Here is a 14,826-nt window from a genome sequence, read left to right as displayed (position 1 = left end):
GTATATTACAGTACACGGTTAAATGCAATCGTCATAGCTTGCGACAGAGGGTAATAAACTCTCAAGTTAACAGTAAAATTCCATACTCCACAATGCCACCAAACTGGGTTTATGACTAAAATTCGTTAGTGTACAGAACAGATAATTAATTACAACATGTGGATCTTCTTACAGAGACAGGACAGGAATGAATTGTCCTGAAAGGTACAATGGTACAGAGTTCTGCTGAAGAATGGACTTTCTGGTTTACTACACATATTTCAAAGATACAGGATGAATTGTAATAACTTCCACCAGTACCAAATTGTTCGAGAGTTTGGGGTTTGTGCTTTTTAATATACTTCTTCCCCATTAGTAAAGTCTCCGTCAAGTAACTGCTCCCTGAAACACATCAAGCCACAATTGTTTAGCTTTGCTTAACTTGGATTCCCTCTAGTCTAAAAGTTTACGAAGTAACAAAGAAGATTGTCCAAAAGTTTCAACTTTTCTTACCTGAGACTTTCGCAGAGGCGGGCTAAAGCTTCGGAACCCATTCTGAATGCAACATCTTGAATTTTTGAAGCATTTGAGAGGTTCACACTATCTGCTAACTGAAATTCACACAGCTCCTTCAACGAGAATGCATCGGTTAAAACAGCTGAGTGACCACCTCCTGCTGCTAGCTTCCTCACTTGTCCTACACACCTGAATGCAACACCATAGTTCCCGCTAATCTAACTGAATAACTACCACAATGTTTGCATCACAAACTCCTTTATTTCTTTGCTTTGTTTTGGCAATAAAATAAACAATATAAACTGTTTGAGCTACATACCAGTCTACAGGCGATGGGTACCAAGCATATGAAGATTTCTCATTTGCTGCTTGACCATAGCTATTATAACCCCATCCGCAAATCCGTCCCTCTCTCATATAAACGAGAGTGTGAGAATGTCCACAAGCAACAAGCCGGACATCAGTTGGGATGACTAAAACGGGGACATTTCGTAGAAGCATTTCGGTTCCATGAGAGACATTAAACAAGAAACCAGATTGAGGACCAAGTCCTAGCTGTCCTGCTTGGCCACCACCCCAAGCATAAAGTGCTCCTTCTAAAGATAAAGCACAAGTGTGTACACCACCACAAGCAACTTCTTTCATGGACACACCATCAAGACCAGCGACTCTCCTTGGTATTAGCTCCTTATCCCCAGACTGAAGAGAAACATGCCCAAGTTGACCCATGCTTCCTAATCCCCAAGTGTAACTGCAACGAAAGAGATAAGCAGTGGACACTGAATGAGATAACCAAAATAAATTAAGCGAAAGGGAAGGAGACTTGCATAGTCAGGAATCCATTTGCTTCTTCAAGCATTCCCATCTGTTAGGATGTGATGAGATCAATATCTCCATCAGAAGGATTTCCTTCCCCCAGGCCCTTGCACAGAGAATTAGCTTCCATGCCATGTGAATAACCACAAAGTTTTCAAGAAAAGGCTTATAGATAACTTACACCTCGCCTGCATCAGATACAGCAGCAGTATGGTATTCCCCACATAAAACTTGCATAACCTTCACAAGCTCGGGTGCTTCATCAAGGAACCTCGCATAAGCAGTTATCACACGAGGTGCTTGTAGTCCTTCACAAGTGACTCCTCTACCAAGTTGGCCTTGTTCATTATAGCCTTATAATTTCCATGGAAAACAGAAACCTCAAAATCACAAAAAATTACCAAACAAACAGGTTATAATGCATAACAAGATCTCAAAGCATTCTTACCCCAAGCTTGAAGGAGCCCTTCCTCTGATAAGGCCACAACATGAGCTGTCCCACACGATACTTGGCGAATCGCCTATAATATGTGCACATACCAAATCACTGTCTACGCTAATATAAATCTATCATGGATATTAAGTTTTAGTACATACCGTTGTAGCAGGAAACGCCCCCGAAAACAAGCGTGGTAAATTTGATCCCTATAATGAAAAATTTGAGAGTCTACACATGAAGTGGCAAATCCAGTCACAATAAGAAAACTGCTATACCTGGTTTTGGCCCCAAACCCAGAGTCTACTAGTGGAAAGAGTACCGTCATTCTCACGGGGTTCTGCTATAGCTGCAGTGCAAAAAGCTCCACAGGACACAAATTTCACAAATTCTGATTGCAGCTGCTTCACCTTCTTTGGATGTTTCCTCCCAACCTCGGTTCCATCCCCAAGCTGACCGTATTCATTAGCACCTGAAACGAGGACATAAAAATGTAAGAAACATACTGATGCGTAACCACAAGATCCAACCAAACAACTAACTACTTAGATTCAAGTTTTATGGAGATAGAGAGACAGACCCCAAGTAAAGAGAGATCCATCAGATGCAACGGCAGCTGTATGTTCCCGACCACAAGATATATCGAGCCAACGAGAATTGGAACCAGAGGGACAACCAAAAAGGTCAGGAGGAAGCTGTTTAGGGAAACGCAAAAGCTTCTCTTGACCATTCCTACCAGTTTGTCCGCTTTGATTGTAACCCCAAACGTAAATTGCGCTCTTTGTTGGGATACTCACAGGTGGAGCTACTTCACCAATGATTTCTCCAATATCCATCTTTTAGGAGACTCCCCCCTTTGAGAAGAATCATACCAAAAAACAAAAAAATGTTATCTTTCTTAAAGATTCCAAATTTATCAACGAACGAACAAAACTCTGTTTTTACAGAAAAGAGCAGCTGCGATCACGAATCAGGCAAGTTTTTCAATACCAAACCCATTCTTAGAGCTAAATCACGAATTTAATGAATAACTAAGATGACACCACACGCAAATGCAAACTCAATTCCTGAATCTGACAGAAAGAAAAAAAAAAAAAGCAACAATCCAGAGAGAATCTGAAACCTTACCTTAAATATCAAATGTTACAAACTGGATGAATTACAAATGCTGAAACTTGGTGTTGCGTTAATGTGTAAGAAGAAACAGAGGGAAAGAGACAAGCAATGAGGGTCGTTCATTTGCTCCCAAGAGCTCGGGGACCGAGTCGGGAGAGGAGAGAAAGTTCCGATATTAACACCAGAAGTCCTTCAGTTATGGTATATTTACACTTAAGGTCCCTAAACTCTATTCTTATTTTCTCTCTCTTTTCAGTTTAGGAGTTTTTTTTTTGTCAAAGCTACACAAGAAGACTCTGCATCTGTTTTTGTATTCCTTAGATTGAACACTTAAATTAATTTATGTATGTAAGAGAATACAACAGAGGAACACTTTAAGATAAAGACATTGCTTCTTGTTTAATGGAGTTTAATTTTTCTCAGAAACTTAAAACTGTTGCAGAGGAACACTTTCTCCCATTCTGCTTCATATATTTACCATCGTAAATGAAAATATTCACAAACCAACAAGCCAAATTTACAAATTATTCCTTTGCATTGCCTTGTTATCTTCCCCGGTTTCAGTTCAGATACAGGGCACAGATCAATGGTTCGATATGATCACGGTGTTTCGTTGAATTCCATCACCTGCATACAAAGGACATTGGCAAATATGGGAGCTTGAAATAATCAGCACAACGCAGCTCAACTGTTATGGATTCCAAAAGCAAGATTTACTCTCTCTATAGGGACATTTTCTACGCAAATATATGCTTCACTTGTTCTACCTTATCAAACAACTTTCTGAGGCAGCTAAAACCAGTAGAAGCCATGGAAAGAATATATGAAAATTTTGAAAATAGAGCTTTTTTCAATCAGAATGAATCAGAACAGCAAAATTGTTATGAATTCCAGGAAAATATTAGCTTTTAGTCCTCTAGACCGGGCAATTTCAAAACGCATATGGTCTACGCACTTTGTTCAGAGAATTTAGAAACAAAAGTGGTTACCTTTCCGCAGACAGGACAGTTTTCACTTCTCTCCATCCACTCATAAATGCAACCAAGGTGGAAATGGTGAGAGCATTTTGTCACAATCTTTGGGTTTTCTGATGTATATTCTGCAAAAAAAACCAACAAGAAGATGAATGCTTTATAAGGAACAAAAAGGAAATTGCAAAAGACAACTAGGAGTGGGAGTTTCCACACCTTCAAGACAAGTTGGACAGACATCTTCATCTTCAGACAGTATATACATGTTTTCAGACTCTGCCATTATTGACTTTGACTTTGATTTCAGAATCCTGAGACTGGATTTACTAGAGTACTCTTCTTTGGAATCTTTATCAGAGATAGTGGACTTATTGTTGTTAGCCCATTTGCATCCTCCTAGGCCGAAAGATTCAGAATCTGCATCGCTATCACTTCTTAAAGGTTCAGCTTCCTCATGGGAATGACTTGAACCCTTCTCCCGTCTTGAGACGAGTGAGCGGAAATATCTAGGATCAGCATCATAAGGCAGAGGTCTTGGCGTAGAACGGAATGCTTCAGACAGAAAGTTATCGTGCGAAGAAGAGGAAGTCATCGATGCAGTAGCTTGAACCGAAGATGGGAGAGAGCGAGTTTCCCCTCTTCTGAAGACCGAGATATACTGCAACGAAGATTTAAAGATCCAAATAAATATTTGTGACAAGCACTAGAAACTGTGATCATGGAAAGATGAAAACTTTTGAGAATTAAAACAATAAGAAAGCATCAACTGATGAAATAAGCAATGTGAAGAAACGTACCAGGTTAAGGAAATTATGAGCAAGGCATCTAATGCAGGGACAGTTCCTATAGACAGAGCTATTTGGATTCATGTAGTCATCAATGTCTTCGACCCGAAAGCAAGAAGAAACACATCCCATCCTGTCCTGCTCTATCTCGTCTCTCTTTCTTTCTTTCTTTCTTTCTATGTTAATTTGAACAGATTCCTTAACCTCAACTTTAACAGACCAAATGGTTTAAAAATCATCCGATTATAAGACACTCAAAAACCTTTTCAACGTTGCTTAAAGGTAACTAACTATCTACAGAACTCTGATCCCCCAAAACATGTAGTTAACAATCTGTTTCTGATCTCCACGTTTACCTACCTGCAATGATAAAACAGGGGTTTGAATCTTTGATGAGAGGCTGATGGGATAAAGCGGTTTCAAACTACATACAAATTCATCTCAACAAAACCCAAACTGTGTCTAGTAGCAACTGAGAGTTTCGATCACTCACACACAAACAACTAACTTGAGGTTTCAGTAAAGTTGAATGCAAGTACATTAACTGATAAAACCCTAAATTAGGTTAAGAAAATTCCGACAACATCCACAATAATAATAAGACAAAAAGATAAAAACTTTGCTTCGACAGAGAAACAGACAAACCCAATTGAGATAAGTAAGAGACACCTAAAAGTGATAAAACCAATTTTACGATTAATACAAAGAAGTGAGAAAACAGAGTGTATCATCCATCAAAATTGGACCAATACAGAAAATAAACAATTTGAGATCAGGATCTGAATGATCACAACCCACTTCTAATAGTGGTAATTTTCAATAATTAAGAAGAAAGAGTAAACCTTTTTGATCGAGAATTGAGCTGGAAGGAGAGAGAGAGAGAGAGAGGAGGAGGGCAAGAAGACCTAAACTGATTCCTTCACTTTATTACGATCAGAGAGAGAGAGAGAAGAGAGATGAAACAACAAATAACTGACGAAAGAGAAGCCTTTAAATTTTTAAATTTTTATTTAATTAATTGCAATTTCCCACTAAGTGAAAAAAAAAAAAAGGAAATTTGTTTTCTTTTTCTTCTCGTCGGTGACAGTAGAAGAAAGATTGCGGAAAAAGTGAGGAAACACTGAAGAAGAAGATGATGAATGATGATTGTATGTTGTGAAGGTGGTGGGTGAGAGACAGACAGAGAGAGAGAGAGAGCTTTGTTTGTTGGATGCCAATGGAGCTTCAAGAATGAAACCAAAAAAAAAAAGTTGACCTTTTTAACAAAAAGAAGAAAAAACTCCATTAATTAATATACTATAATTTAGGTTGTTTACTCAATAAAATTAATGATAATCAAGGACATCTTTTCGTATATAATTTCTAAATATGTTTAGATTATGAGTTTGAAGATAATTTCTAAATCTTTTTTTATATATACTTTTGTACAATTCTGAATCACTTTTTTAATCTTACTACGGTCCGTAGAAATCTGACTGCTTTTATGGGGATTTAATGGAGGAACGAATCATTTATCTTTTTTTGTTATTCACGCATGCTCGATTGCTCTCACTTTTTTCATCAATACTACTTTTTTTTTTTTTTGGTCAACTGATTTGTTATATTAGATTTAAAACTGCTTAGGCTTGCAGTAGCACAAATACAAAGTTTCAGGCTTCTACAAAAAATTCCGAACCAAGGAAATTAATCCCACCCTTTTAAACTATACCGATCATCAACAATTAGAACCTTGTAACCCAAAAAACACAAGCTTAGCACAAAGAGGATAAGGAGGTCTCTTCTTCAAAGACTCCACGAAGTCACTGAGGATAAGATACAACAACATACGATTGTAATCTCAGATCTCTAGTGACGCTTTGAGCGATGAGACATGCTTCTCTATTAGCTTTCTCAACTTCAAACTCCAGCCAGAGACCATTCATCTATGAACACTAAAATCCTATTTAATTCCATTGCCTGATATCATCAATACTACTTTTAAAAATCATCTTTTTCGTGTAAAAGAAATTTACTTCCCTTCCATACAAAAGTAAAAACAAAAGCAAGCAGTATGTTACTTAACATTAAATATATCTATGTAAACATAACATTAGACAAATCATCTTCAGTTTTAGTTAACTTTGTTAATAGTATATGAATTATCAAAATAAAGTTAAAAAAATTAATGTCACAACAATAACCGAAGCTTCTTGGCTTCATATAACGTAAGGAAGTTGGATTTAAGACCAAGCTTCAACATTGTACATCCCTGCCTTTTCCAAAGCCTTGAGCCGCCGTGAAGCCTCCTCCTTTGATCCTCCCGTCTCTTCTTCTGACACAATCTCCTCTAAAGCCGACATTACATCAGCCGGCATTTTCGTCGACGAGCCAGCCACGTAAATGGCAGCTCCATCGCGTAGCAAATCCCAAACTTTCTTGCTCATCTCGCGGATCTTGTGTTGCACGTAAACCTTCTTCGGTTGGTCTCTAGAGAATGCTGTGTAAAAGCCTCCGCCCATCTCTTCAGAGAGCATTCCTCCTTCTCTTGTGTGATACTCCCAGAAATCGCGGTATAGAAAGTCTGTGTCTTTGTTTCTGCATCCGAAGAAGAACATGACTGGCGCCACCGGGATTGACTGAGCTTGTACGAATCTCTCAGCTATGAACCCACGGAAAGGCGCACATCCGGTTCCAGGTCCCACTAAGATGAGCGGACGCGACTGTGGTGGAGCAGGAAGGGAGCCTTTGTGAAACCAAACCGGTATGTGTACCTCTAACCACAACGGGGAAATAAAGAAAACACATCAGAAACAAAGAACTGAGCCAGTTATGGTAAAGAAGAAACAAAGTTTCTAACCTTGTTCAGGTGTGAGGCTTGCAAGCCAAGAGGAGCATAGACCTTTTCTAGTTCTCTTATAAGGCGTGATCCATGACACTATGCTTACGGTCAAATGTACTTGATCAGGGTGGGCCAAAGGAGACGAAGATATCGAAAAAGCTCTTGGTTTTAGCGGTGGAACTAACTGTACTAGCCACTCAAAAGAGATTTGTACGGAAGGAAAATCCTCTAGCACCTACATAGGCATTAGCAATACGATCCATATGGTTAATCGAGTCAATGCGTGTTCAAGAAGAATCATGGACCTGTGAGATCTGGTGCTAATTTACCTCAAGAATGCTTCTTCTTTCCTTCTGATTGTAATTGTAGAGATCATCCCTCCCCTCGGGTGAGGCAAAGTATTGAAGTCTCTCCTTCTCATGTTCAGCTGTTGCATAGAAGCTCATAACCTGAGCAGAGATAATACATTGCAAGGGTTTGCATCAAAAACTTGTTTCATAAATATACTCAAAGCCATATCTACGTAAGATGAAAAGAACTTCCATAAATTTGGAATTCAAATACATTAGGATAAAAGGGTTCTTACCTCAAAGAAGTATCGTCGGGGTGAAGCGGATGTAACATCCATTGTTAATTCAACAAAAGTCTTAAGCTTGATAGGGAGCTGTGTATTCATTTCTTCATTGACACCACTATTCTCTGTCTCTCTCGGACCAACCTGAAAACAAATTAACCCTCAGGATTTATTTTGAATCCCAAATTATTTTATATCCAAGTATCAACCGATCGGAGCTAACTTACTATAATGAATGATTCTGGGTCTAAATCGCAGCGTTCTATAAACGCATCTATAGCTGAAGGATTTTGGCTTGGAAGAAGCTCAACAACATCGCCGACTTCATATTCGATAGTCTTAAAAAGAGGAGAAATCAAAATAAGATGAGAAGACATCACCCTCAAAATTAATTGAAAGTTGACCTTAAACGTAACTGACTCACAGAGGAAACAGATTGGAACTCAAAGTGGCGGACATCCTTTGTGCTTCCAGCTTTAGTCAAGACTTCATTTCTGGTCTACATGTTTGACATGTTAAAGCAAGCCAAGGGAATAAAATCTATATCATCTAGGCTTAGCATAATAATGCATACCAAAATCAGATAGGTTAAGAAAACATGTTAATCATCAAGCAACATCAACTCCACCAGATTCAAGGTAACAGAGCATTGGTAGCATAACCAGTGAGGTTGACTAGCATATACAGACAAATAAAAAAAGGAAAATTTTTGCTGGGAAACAAGATGTGCATACCATCTTGAGAAAGCAGTCTGGTTTACTTTTGTCCTTATATAATTTTCCGGGAGACATTCCACGAGCTCTTTGTATGATGTCTGCCAAAACATAAGATGCAAGATAAATCCCCAAAAACAGGTAAAATGCTAGCTAACCTTTTTCATGATGCAAGAGAAAATAATTTCACGAGCCAGTTGAAACAGAACATTTGTGAGACTAATTCCAGCAGATTCATTCAAACTGATTTTAAAATGTAGATTTCTAGCAATTACCATTAGCAAGTATACTACAGTTCACTGTTAAGTAGCATAACATAGTCAATAAGTTGAGATAAATGAAGCAAAGTATCCACTCAAATTTTTTTGGCATACCTGAGTCTGTCAATAATGTCGACTCCAGTTTCTCTTGCTTAAGATATAAAATCCTATATTTAGGCTGATCAATTAAATCATCTTGAGAAATCTTCACATCAGGACCTTTGGGAAAGTATTTTGGGTTGATCTGATATAATGTACTCCACAAAGACAGCATCCACGGATCAAGAGTTCCTTCATACCTAAAAAAATAAAGAAAACACCAAAACTGATAACTTAGTATTCTAACACTGGACGTAGAGTACTTAGTATTCTTAATTTGTCTTAATATACCGTATCATACCCTGATGGGTGTTGATCATCTCCTAGACCTTTTTCAATGATGGTTGTGGCCCCAATACCAGATAATCTTTTGTCTAACTTCTTTGCTACAAACTAAAACCATCAGATAGACAAGCAAGTCATGAATTTGGGCCATAAAGCCTACTTTTTTCTTCTAGTAAAGAACTTACGTTGTACTTCTGGTAACCAGAATCACCAAGGCCAAACACGGCAAAGCGAACTCCTTGCAACCAATCTTTTCTCAGATTTCTTACAAGAAGAAACTTCCAAAATGACTTGAATGATTGAAAAAAAAAGACAATGAACAAAATAAGCTACAACAATTAAAAGCGTTTTTGCAGGTATAAGTTGGTAAAACTTTATAAAGAAAAAGAAAAACGAACCTTGAAGGAATCAGGAGAGTCTCCTTGCCCTGTAGTGGAGACAACAAATACAACAGCTTCCTCATGAGGCAAGTAACTCTGCAGAAAACACCTTTTATGTCACACCACTGAATCTTAGAGAGAGAGTTTTGTGAAATCCAATAGCTCTACCACAACTACTTTCTAAAGTGAGCAATTTTAATTGCAAGATAAACGAAGCAAACACAATCTTCAAAACAGAAAGTAACAAGCTTTCAATTGGATTTTTTTTTACAGAAACACATACCGCGTCGAATTCGTCAGTGGAGACGATAGAAGCTGGACATCCACGACGTTCTGCTTCTCGGCCAATACGCTCCGCCGCATCAAGAGCGTTTCCGGTTTGAGAAGCATACAACACAAGCAGCTTCCTCGGCTTTTCCCCCATTGCCATCGCCATCGCCATCGCCGCCACTTCACCTCGCCCACCCGGAGATTGAGATTGAGAGAAACAACGAAACCGGATCCCGGTCTGATGATTTAAACCGGATCACTGTATCTTTGAGAGTTTTTGTCGTGTAACGTTTTCTGGTTTAAGGGATTCGTGACTAGTTTGAAGATGAATGAAAACACAACGTTTTCATTCATATAAAGACGATAACGAAATAATTTTTATTGGGCTTGATAATACATGTTACAGAATCATTTTTATTGGGCCTTCCTTTTTACAACGGCCCAAATCGTTGACCAGTATGTGCTTACAGAATAAAACCAAGTTAAACGTGACGTGCTAGTTCATGGTATGTTAACGAGTTTTTATAACGAGTTTTTATAACGAGTTTTAAACGAAAAAGACAACTGGAGGAGTTGATATGTCAATCAAGGAAATGGGATTATGAAGAAGATATCATCTTAATGAAAATGCTACCAGTTGCGTAATTAAGGCAGATAACAAATATTTCCAGATCATCATACAGTTCTAAGGTAAAATAACGAAGGCTGGTTACAGCTTAGAAATAAGGCAGATGATATGATTATTTATATCATAGTACAATACTAAGGTAAATAACCAAGGCTGGTAATGACTATTAATTGCTATTAACATCCACACAAAAACAAAAGAAAACTGAAAGTGATAACTATGGAGAAAGAAAGGAGGTTGATCACTTTTTTATGTGTATCACGAGTTTAAACACACAAAAACAAAGAGGAGCTTTAGAGCATTTTTATTGGTGGGTTTTGATTTTTGGGGTTCTTACATTTTTTAGTAATAAAAAGTGTACTTTTATAAGTTAAGAACTTTTGTTTGTTAATTAAATTTGTATTTCTCTGATAAACTCTTAAAAGTGAGGTTTTTAGTTAAAAAACATATATAATTTTTAAATATTTAAACTATGAAGATTTTATTATTGCATTCATAAACTTTTAAACATACAAAATATAAAAACATATAAAAATAGAAGCAGAAATCACAAATAGAGACAAAGTTTAGTTGTAATTTTGATTTGTGCCAAAATTTTGCCATATATGCTCAACCAAATCATCCTTCAATTGTTGATGTTTTATTTGATTACGAACTTCCTTCCGCTTGCTCAGCATGGTCATCATATTGCTGACATTTGAATGTATATCTAAGTCCACATGTGAAGTTCTGTTTGCTTCTCTTGTTCGAATTCTGCTGGATTTAACTGGTTGTACCCATCTCGTTCGTCCTCTACTATCATATTGTGAAGTATGATACACGCTCTCATAATCTTTCCAATTGTTTCCTTATTATGGACAAGAGCCGGATTTTTGACTATGGCGAAGCGAGCTTGCAAGACTCCAAAAGCACGCTCGACATCTTTACGGACAGCTTCTTGACATGTAGCAAAGAAGGATGCCTTTGGATCTTGTGGGAGTTTAATATGTTGAATAAAAGTAGCCCATTTTGGATAAATACCATCAGTGAGATAGTAAGCCAAATGATACTCGCGGCCGTTGACAATGTAATTCACTTTTGGAGCATAACCTTGTAATATATCATCAAAAACTGGAGAGCGATCAAGAACATTGATATCGTTTAATGTACCTGGAGGTCCAAAAAACGCGTGCCATATCCACAGATCGTGTGACGCTACAGCCTCTAAAACGATGGTTGGATTTCCGGATCCACGTGTGTATTGACCTTTCCATGCGGTTGGGAAATTCTTCCATTTCTAATGCATACAATCGATGCTTCCTATCATCCCCGGAAATCCTCGTAGCTCTCCAATATCGAGTAAACGTTGAAGATCCTCTGGTGTGGGTCTCCTTAGATTCAATATTTGGTGAATCAATATCATAAGGATTGGTGTGAGTTTCTCCTTGACTATTTAATAGGTCCATGAAGCCAGGAGGGTGGCTAAATGGATTCATGGTATCGTGTTACAAGGAGAATGAAAGAGATTGTTGAAGGAGGAATGGTTTACTTTGAAGGAGAATGAAAGAGATATGTTTACTTTTAAGGAGGAATGGTTTACTATATAAGGTGAGGTTTAACTTAGTTTGAAAACGTTTTGGGTTGTGTTGTTATTAGAAATCAATGACAATAAAAAATGTTGGTGGGTGTTGTTATTAGTAATGCACAATAAGTATGATGTAGACATTTACCTAATCTAACACAGCCAAACATTGAACTCATACACACACTAAGCAATTTACAATAAGTCCACACAACTAATATTCAACCATTTATCACAACCACCAAACACAAAGCAATCAATCCAAGACTCAAGTCTTACCTAATCGATATCAAAAAGCAATTCGTAATACTTAAACACAGTGCGAGAGATGCATCTGTTAAACAATTATACTCACTATAAGTCCACACAACTAATACACACGAAATTCAAGCTTACTTCAATCAATTTTAGACATATAGACAGAGTTTAGTACCTGAGTTGATGGAGTTATTGTTTTAAATGGCGGCTTTATCATTATATTTCAACCACGTGATCTGAATGAGAAGAAAAAAAAAATTATAGTAGACCATCTCGCCATGATGTGTATCCAAGATGTATTCAACATACAATACAATCTAATAAGAGAGATAGATATGATACCTTTCTAATTTAGAGAGCTGTAGTTTTTTGAGGAGATCATCTCGCCATGAATTGAACAAGGTCTCTGCGAATACCCATCATTTTTTTAAACAAGCAGAACAAGAACAATAGGATGACCAAGGATCATAGACCATAATAACTAAAGCAATGAGAAGATGTCGAATGTGAAAATAATCCAACCAACCAAAATAAGCCTTTCACCAGAGCGATTAAAGAGAAGCACACACAAACTAGATCCAATTTGATTATAAATCATCACTAGAACTAAAACTTAGGGCAATTTTGTTATAAGATTCGAGACTAATCAGAAGATAACCTATGGAATGATTCAATTAGCTCTGAATCACATGAATCAAGTTTTGGGATTCCCAACTTAACCTAAAATCCTAAAGCTACATCAATTAAGGTAAGCAGAGGAGGAAGAAGCAAAAAACATTCAATCTGATAAGAACGAAAGGAGAGAGATGATAAAAACGCAGAGAAAGAGAGGAATCTTTTACAGAGATAGAATCATGCATCAGAGTCACGTTGAGATCTGCCGTCGGTGGAGATGACGAGTTAACGGGGTTGAACCGCCGGAGGCCACCCAAAATTGAATCATTCTTCTGCTTGCAATCGATTTTTGAGAGAAATCTCTATATCATCTGGGGATATCAGGGCGACCAGTTCCACCAAGGGGTAGATCGATTCCAATGAGACTATAATCGGGACTCATCATCTCCCTGGATCGATTTTGCAGTCTCTACTTCGAGAAAGAGAGAGAAGATGAAGAGAACGATAATCAACAAAAAAAAAACTTTTGTGTTAAAACAACACCCAACAATATTCGAACACGTCGTCGTCTCTTATGGTATCTTTAACCTCTTAGTTAAGAGGCGAATTCTTAACAATATTCTTAGTTTTGATTTAATTTTAAATAGACAAAACCTAAGAATTTGGGGCTAAGAGGTCCCGATAATGATGCTCTTAGTCTCCTCCTAATCCTAATTATAAGAAAGAGAATTCTACTCCTTATCAATTGGGGCGCCGAGGTTGAGGTAAACTGGGGGGCGGATCTTGTTGCTGGGATGAGGACGACCTGAAAATAAAATAAACCACGAAATATATGAATAAATGAGAGGTTTTCTACTTTGTTACCAGAAATTAGAAAAAACAAAATAACAAAGTCATATGTTAGTACGTACAGGATGTTGGGAAGTTTTGTTCGGCGCACAATGGCGGCAAGACACGAACAACTGTAATATTCCATCCTCCCACGTCACGTCCACTTAGTTCCCGGGCCTTTGTTACTGCGCCTTCTCCCCGAATAGAAACGTAAGCTTTCCTGTAAAAAGAAAAGAGGGCAAGTCTTTTCCATTAGTTTGTAAAAATAATGATAATAACTCTGAGAGAAAATTATATATGAATCCACAAACCAGCTGGGGCTGGGGGGAATCTTAACACGGTTGACCTCTCCACATGAAGAGTAGTATTTAGTCAGCCCGATCTGGAGATCAATCCTAGGGAGCGAAGTGTCATATCCCTCGACAACCACACTAACAGACAGACGATCGAGTTAATTAGTGATATATGTAATCAACATGACAACAACGATAACACCACCACAAAGGAAGGAAAATGGTATTACGTGTGTTCTGAATCCGCGTGTTTGATTGACTCAGCAGTATGATGAGGATCTCCCCCACACACCGTCATCAGTGACTCCTTAGCGAATACACGCCATCCAGCTCCCACCACTTCACTTCCACTAAGTTGCAACGCCTTCTCTAGGGCACCTTCTCCGTAAATATTGATGTAGGCATGTCTGTTACGAAACACACCGATGGAAAACAGTTAGTTTGGGGGAATTATCGAAGGAAGAATTTATTAATTAGCCAGAACAGAAACAAACAAACCTGTGGAGGGTACCCTTTTCATAGTTTCTGCGGACATTAACATATGTGACCTCTCCGCATGAAGAGAAGTGTTTTGTCAATGCGAGCTTGACCTCATACGCATAAAGCGAAGTGTCAAATCCTG

At 37.9% G+C, this 14,826-nt stretch overlaps 3 protein-coding genes and 1 long non-coding RNA gene across 8 annotated transcripts; all 4 read right to left on the bottom strand.

Moving 5' to 3' along the window:
* Positions 1-93: 93 nt before the first annotated feature.
* Positions 94-3,068, bottom strand: LOC104763788 (RCC1 domain-containing protein RUG3, mitochondrial). 4 transcript variants are annotated; one of them, XR_015590929.1, is made up of 9 exons: positions 2,876-3,061; positions 2,328-2,601; positions 2,026-2,219; positions 1,909-1,956; positions 1,760-1,832; positions 1,493-1,664; positions 815-1,246; positions 493-725; positions 94-381 (listed from the first exon to the last, which is right to left on the bottom strand). XR_015590929.1 is itself a non-coding variant. In XM_010487168.3 (9 exons), the coding sequence occupies exons 2-9, from the start codon at positions 2,581-2,583 to the stop codon at positions 333-335; spliced, it is 1,416 nt and encodes a 471-aa protein (XP_010485470.1). In that variant the 5' UTR covers positions 2,584-2,601; positions 2,876-3,068; the 3' UTR covers positions 94-332. The 4 variants fall into 4 exon arrangements, 2 of the variants coding, with proteins under 2 accessions (XP_010485470.1, XP_087357803.1); XR_015590930.1 differs by having other exon boundaries at positions 493-717; XM_010487168.3 differs by having other exon boundaries at positions 493-684; positions 2,876-3,068.
* A 100-nt stretch (positions 3,069-3,168) lies between these two features.
* LOC104763789 (E3 ubiquitin-protein ligase At3g02290) lies at positions 3,169-5,956 on the bottom strand. The gene is made up of 5 exons (XM_010487171.2): positions 5,462-5,956; positions 4,632-4,979; positions 4,051-4,492; positions 3,853-3,962; positions 3,169-3,490 (listed from the first exon to the last, which is right to left on the bottom strand). Exons 2-5 carry the CDS (start codon positions 4,749-4,751, stop codon positions 3,464-3,466), a joined length of 699 nt encoding a protein of 232 aa, XP_010485473.1. The 5' UTR covers positions 4,752-4,979; positions 5,462-5,956; the 3' UTR covers positions 3,169-3,463.
* Positions 5,957-6,670: 714 nt separating this feature from the next.
* On the bottom strand, positions 6,671-10,920 carry LOC104763790 (NADPH-dependent diflavin oxidoreductase 1). Of its 2 annotated transcripts, none has more exons than XM_019241271.2 (12): positions 10,032-10,920; positions 9,767-9,844; positions 9,554-9,658; positions 9,375-9,476; positions 9,099-9,283; positions 8,746-8,825; positions 8,436-8,510; positions 8,239-8,349; positions 8,024-8,155; positions 7,767-7,886; positions 7,456-7,672; positions 6,671-7,371 (listed from the first exon to the last, which is right to left on the bottom strand). In XM_019241271.2, exons 4-12 carry the CDS (start codon positions 9,401-9,403, stop codon positions 6,839-6,841), a joined length of 1,482 nt encoding a protein of 493 aa, XP_019096816.1. In that variant the 5' UTR covers positions 9,404-9,476; positions 9,554-9,658; positions 9,767-9,844; positions 10,032-10,920; the 3' UTR covers positions 6,671-6,838. The 2 variants fall into 2 exon arrangements, with proteins under 2 accessions (XP_019096816.1, XP_010485474.1); XM_010487172.2 differs by having other exon boundaries at positions 9,385-9,476; positions 10,032-10,504.
* A 3,629-nt stretch (positions 10,921-14,549) lies between these two features.
* On the bottom strand, positions 14,550-14,826 carry LOC147920029 (uncharacterized). The gene is made up of 2 exons (XR_015590931.1): positions 14,703-14,826; positions 14,550-14,611 (listed from the first exon to the last, which is right to left on the bottom strand). It is a non-coding gene; the product is annotated as an uncharacterized LOC147920029 (long non-coding RNA).

Source organism: Camelina sativa, chromosome 19 (genome assembly GCF_030686135.1).
Source record: "Camelina sativa cultivar CO46 ecotype springtype chromosome 19, ASM3068613v1".
Lineage (NCBI taxonomy): Eukaryota > Viridiplantae > Streptophyta > Magnoliopsida > Brassicales > Brassicaceae > Camelina > Camelina sativa.
The sequence above is the reverse complement of the archived record's forward strand: the minus strand, read 5'-3'. Positions and strand labels throughout refer to the sequence as shown.

What these genes read in the sequence shown, in the direction of transcription:
- LOC104763788 (XM_010487168.3), bottom strand. Translation starts at nt 2,583, where the DNA reads ATGGATATTGGAGAAATCATTGGTGAAGTAGCTCCACCTGTGAGTATC. An exon ending in GGGCGTTTCCTGCTACAACG is followed by an intron (nt 1,833 to 1,908) that starts GTATGTACTAAA and finishes CACATATTATAG; the next exon opens with GCGATTCGCCAAGTATCGTG. An exon ending in GTATCTGATGCAGGCGAGGT is followed by an intron (nt 1,247 to 1,492) that starts GTAAGTTATCTA and finishes CTTTCGTTGCAG; the next exon opens with TTACACTTGGGGATTAGGAA.
- LOC104763789 (XM_010487171.2), bottom strand. Translation starts at nt 4,751, where the DNA reads ATGGGATGTGTTTCTTCTTGCTTTCGGGTCGAAGACATTGATGACTAC. An exon ending in CTCATAATTTCCTTAACCTG is followed by an intron (nt 4,493 to 4,631) that starts GTACGTTTCTTC and finishes TCTTCGTTGCAG; the next exon opens with TATATCTCGGTCTTCAGAAG. An exon ending in ACTGTCCTGTCTGCGGAAAG is followed by an intron (nt 3,491 to 3,852) that starts GTAACCACTTTT and finishes CTTTGTATGCAG; the next exon opens with GTGATGGAATTCAACGAAAC.
- LOC104763790 (XM_010487172.2), bottom strand. Translation starts at nt 10,190, where the DNA reads ATGGCGATGGCGATGGCAATGGGGGAAAAGCCGAGGAAGCTGCTTGTG. An exon ending in CCACTGACGAATTCGACGCG is followed by an intron (nt 9,845 to 10,031) that starts GTATGTGTTTCT and finishes TGTTTTCTGCAG; the next exon opens with AGTTACTTGCCTCATGAGGA. An exon ending in GATGATCAACACCCATCAGG is followed by an intron (nt 9,284 to 9,384) that starts GTATGATACGGT and finishes TTATTTTTTTAG; the next exon opens with GTATGAAGGAACTCTTGATC.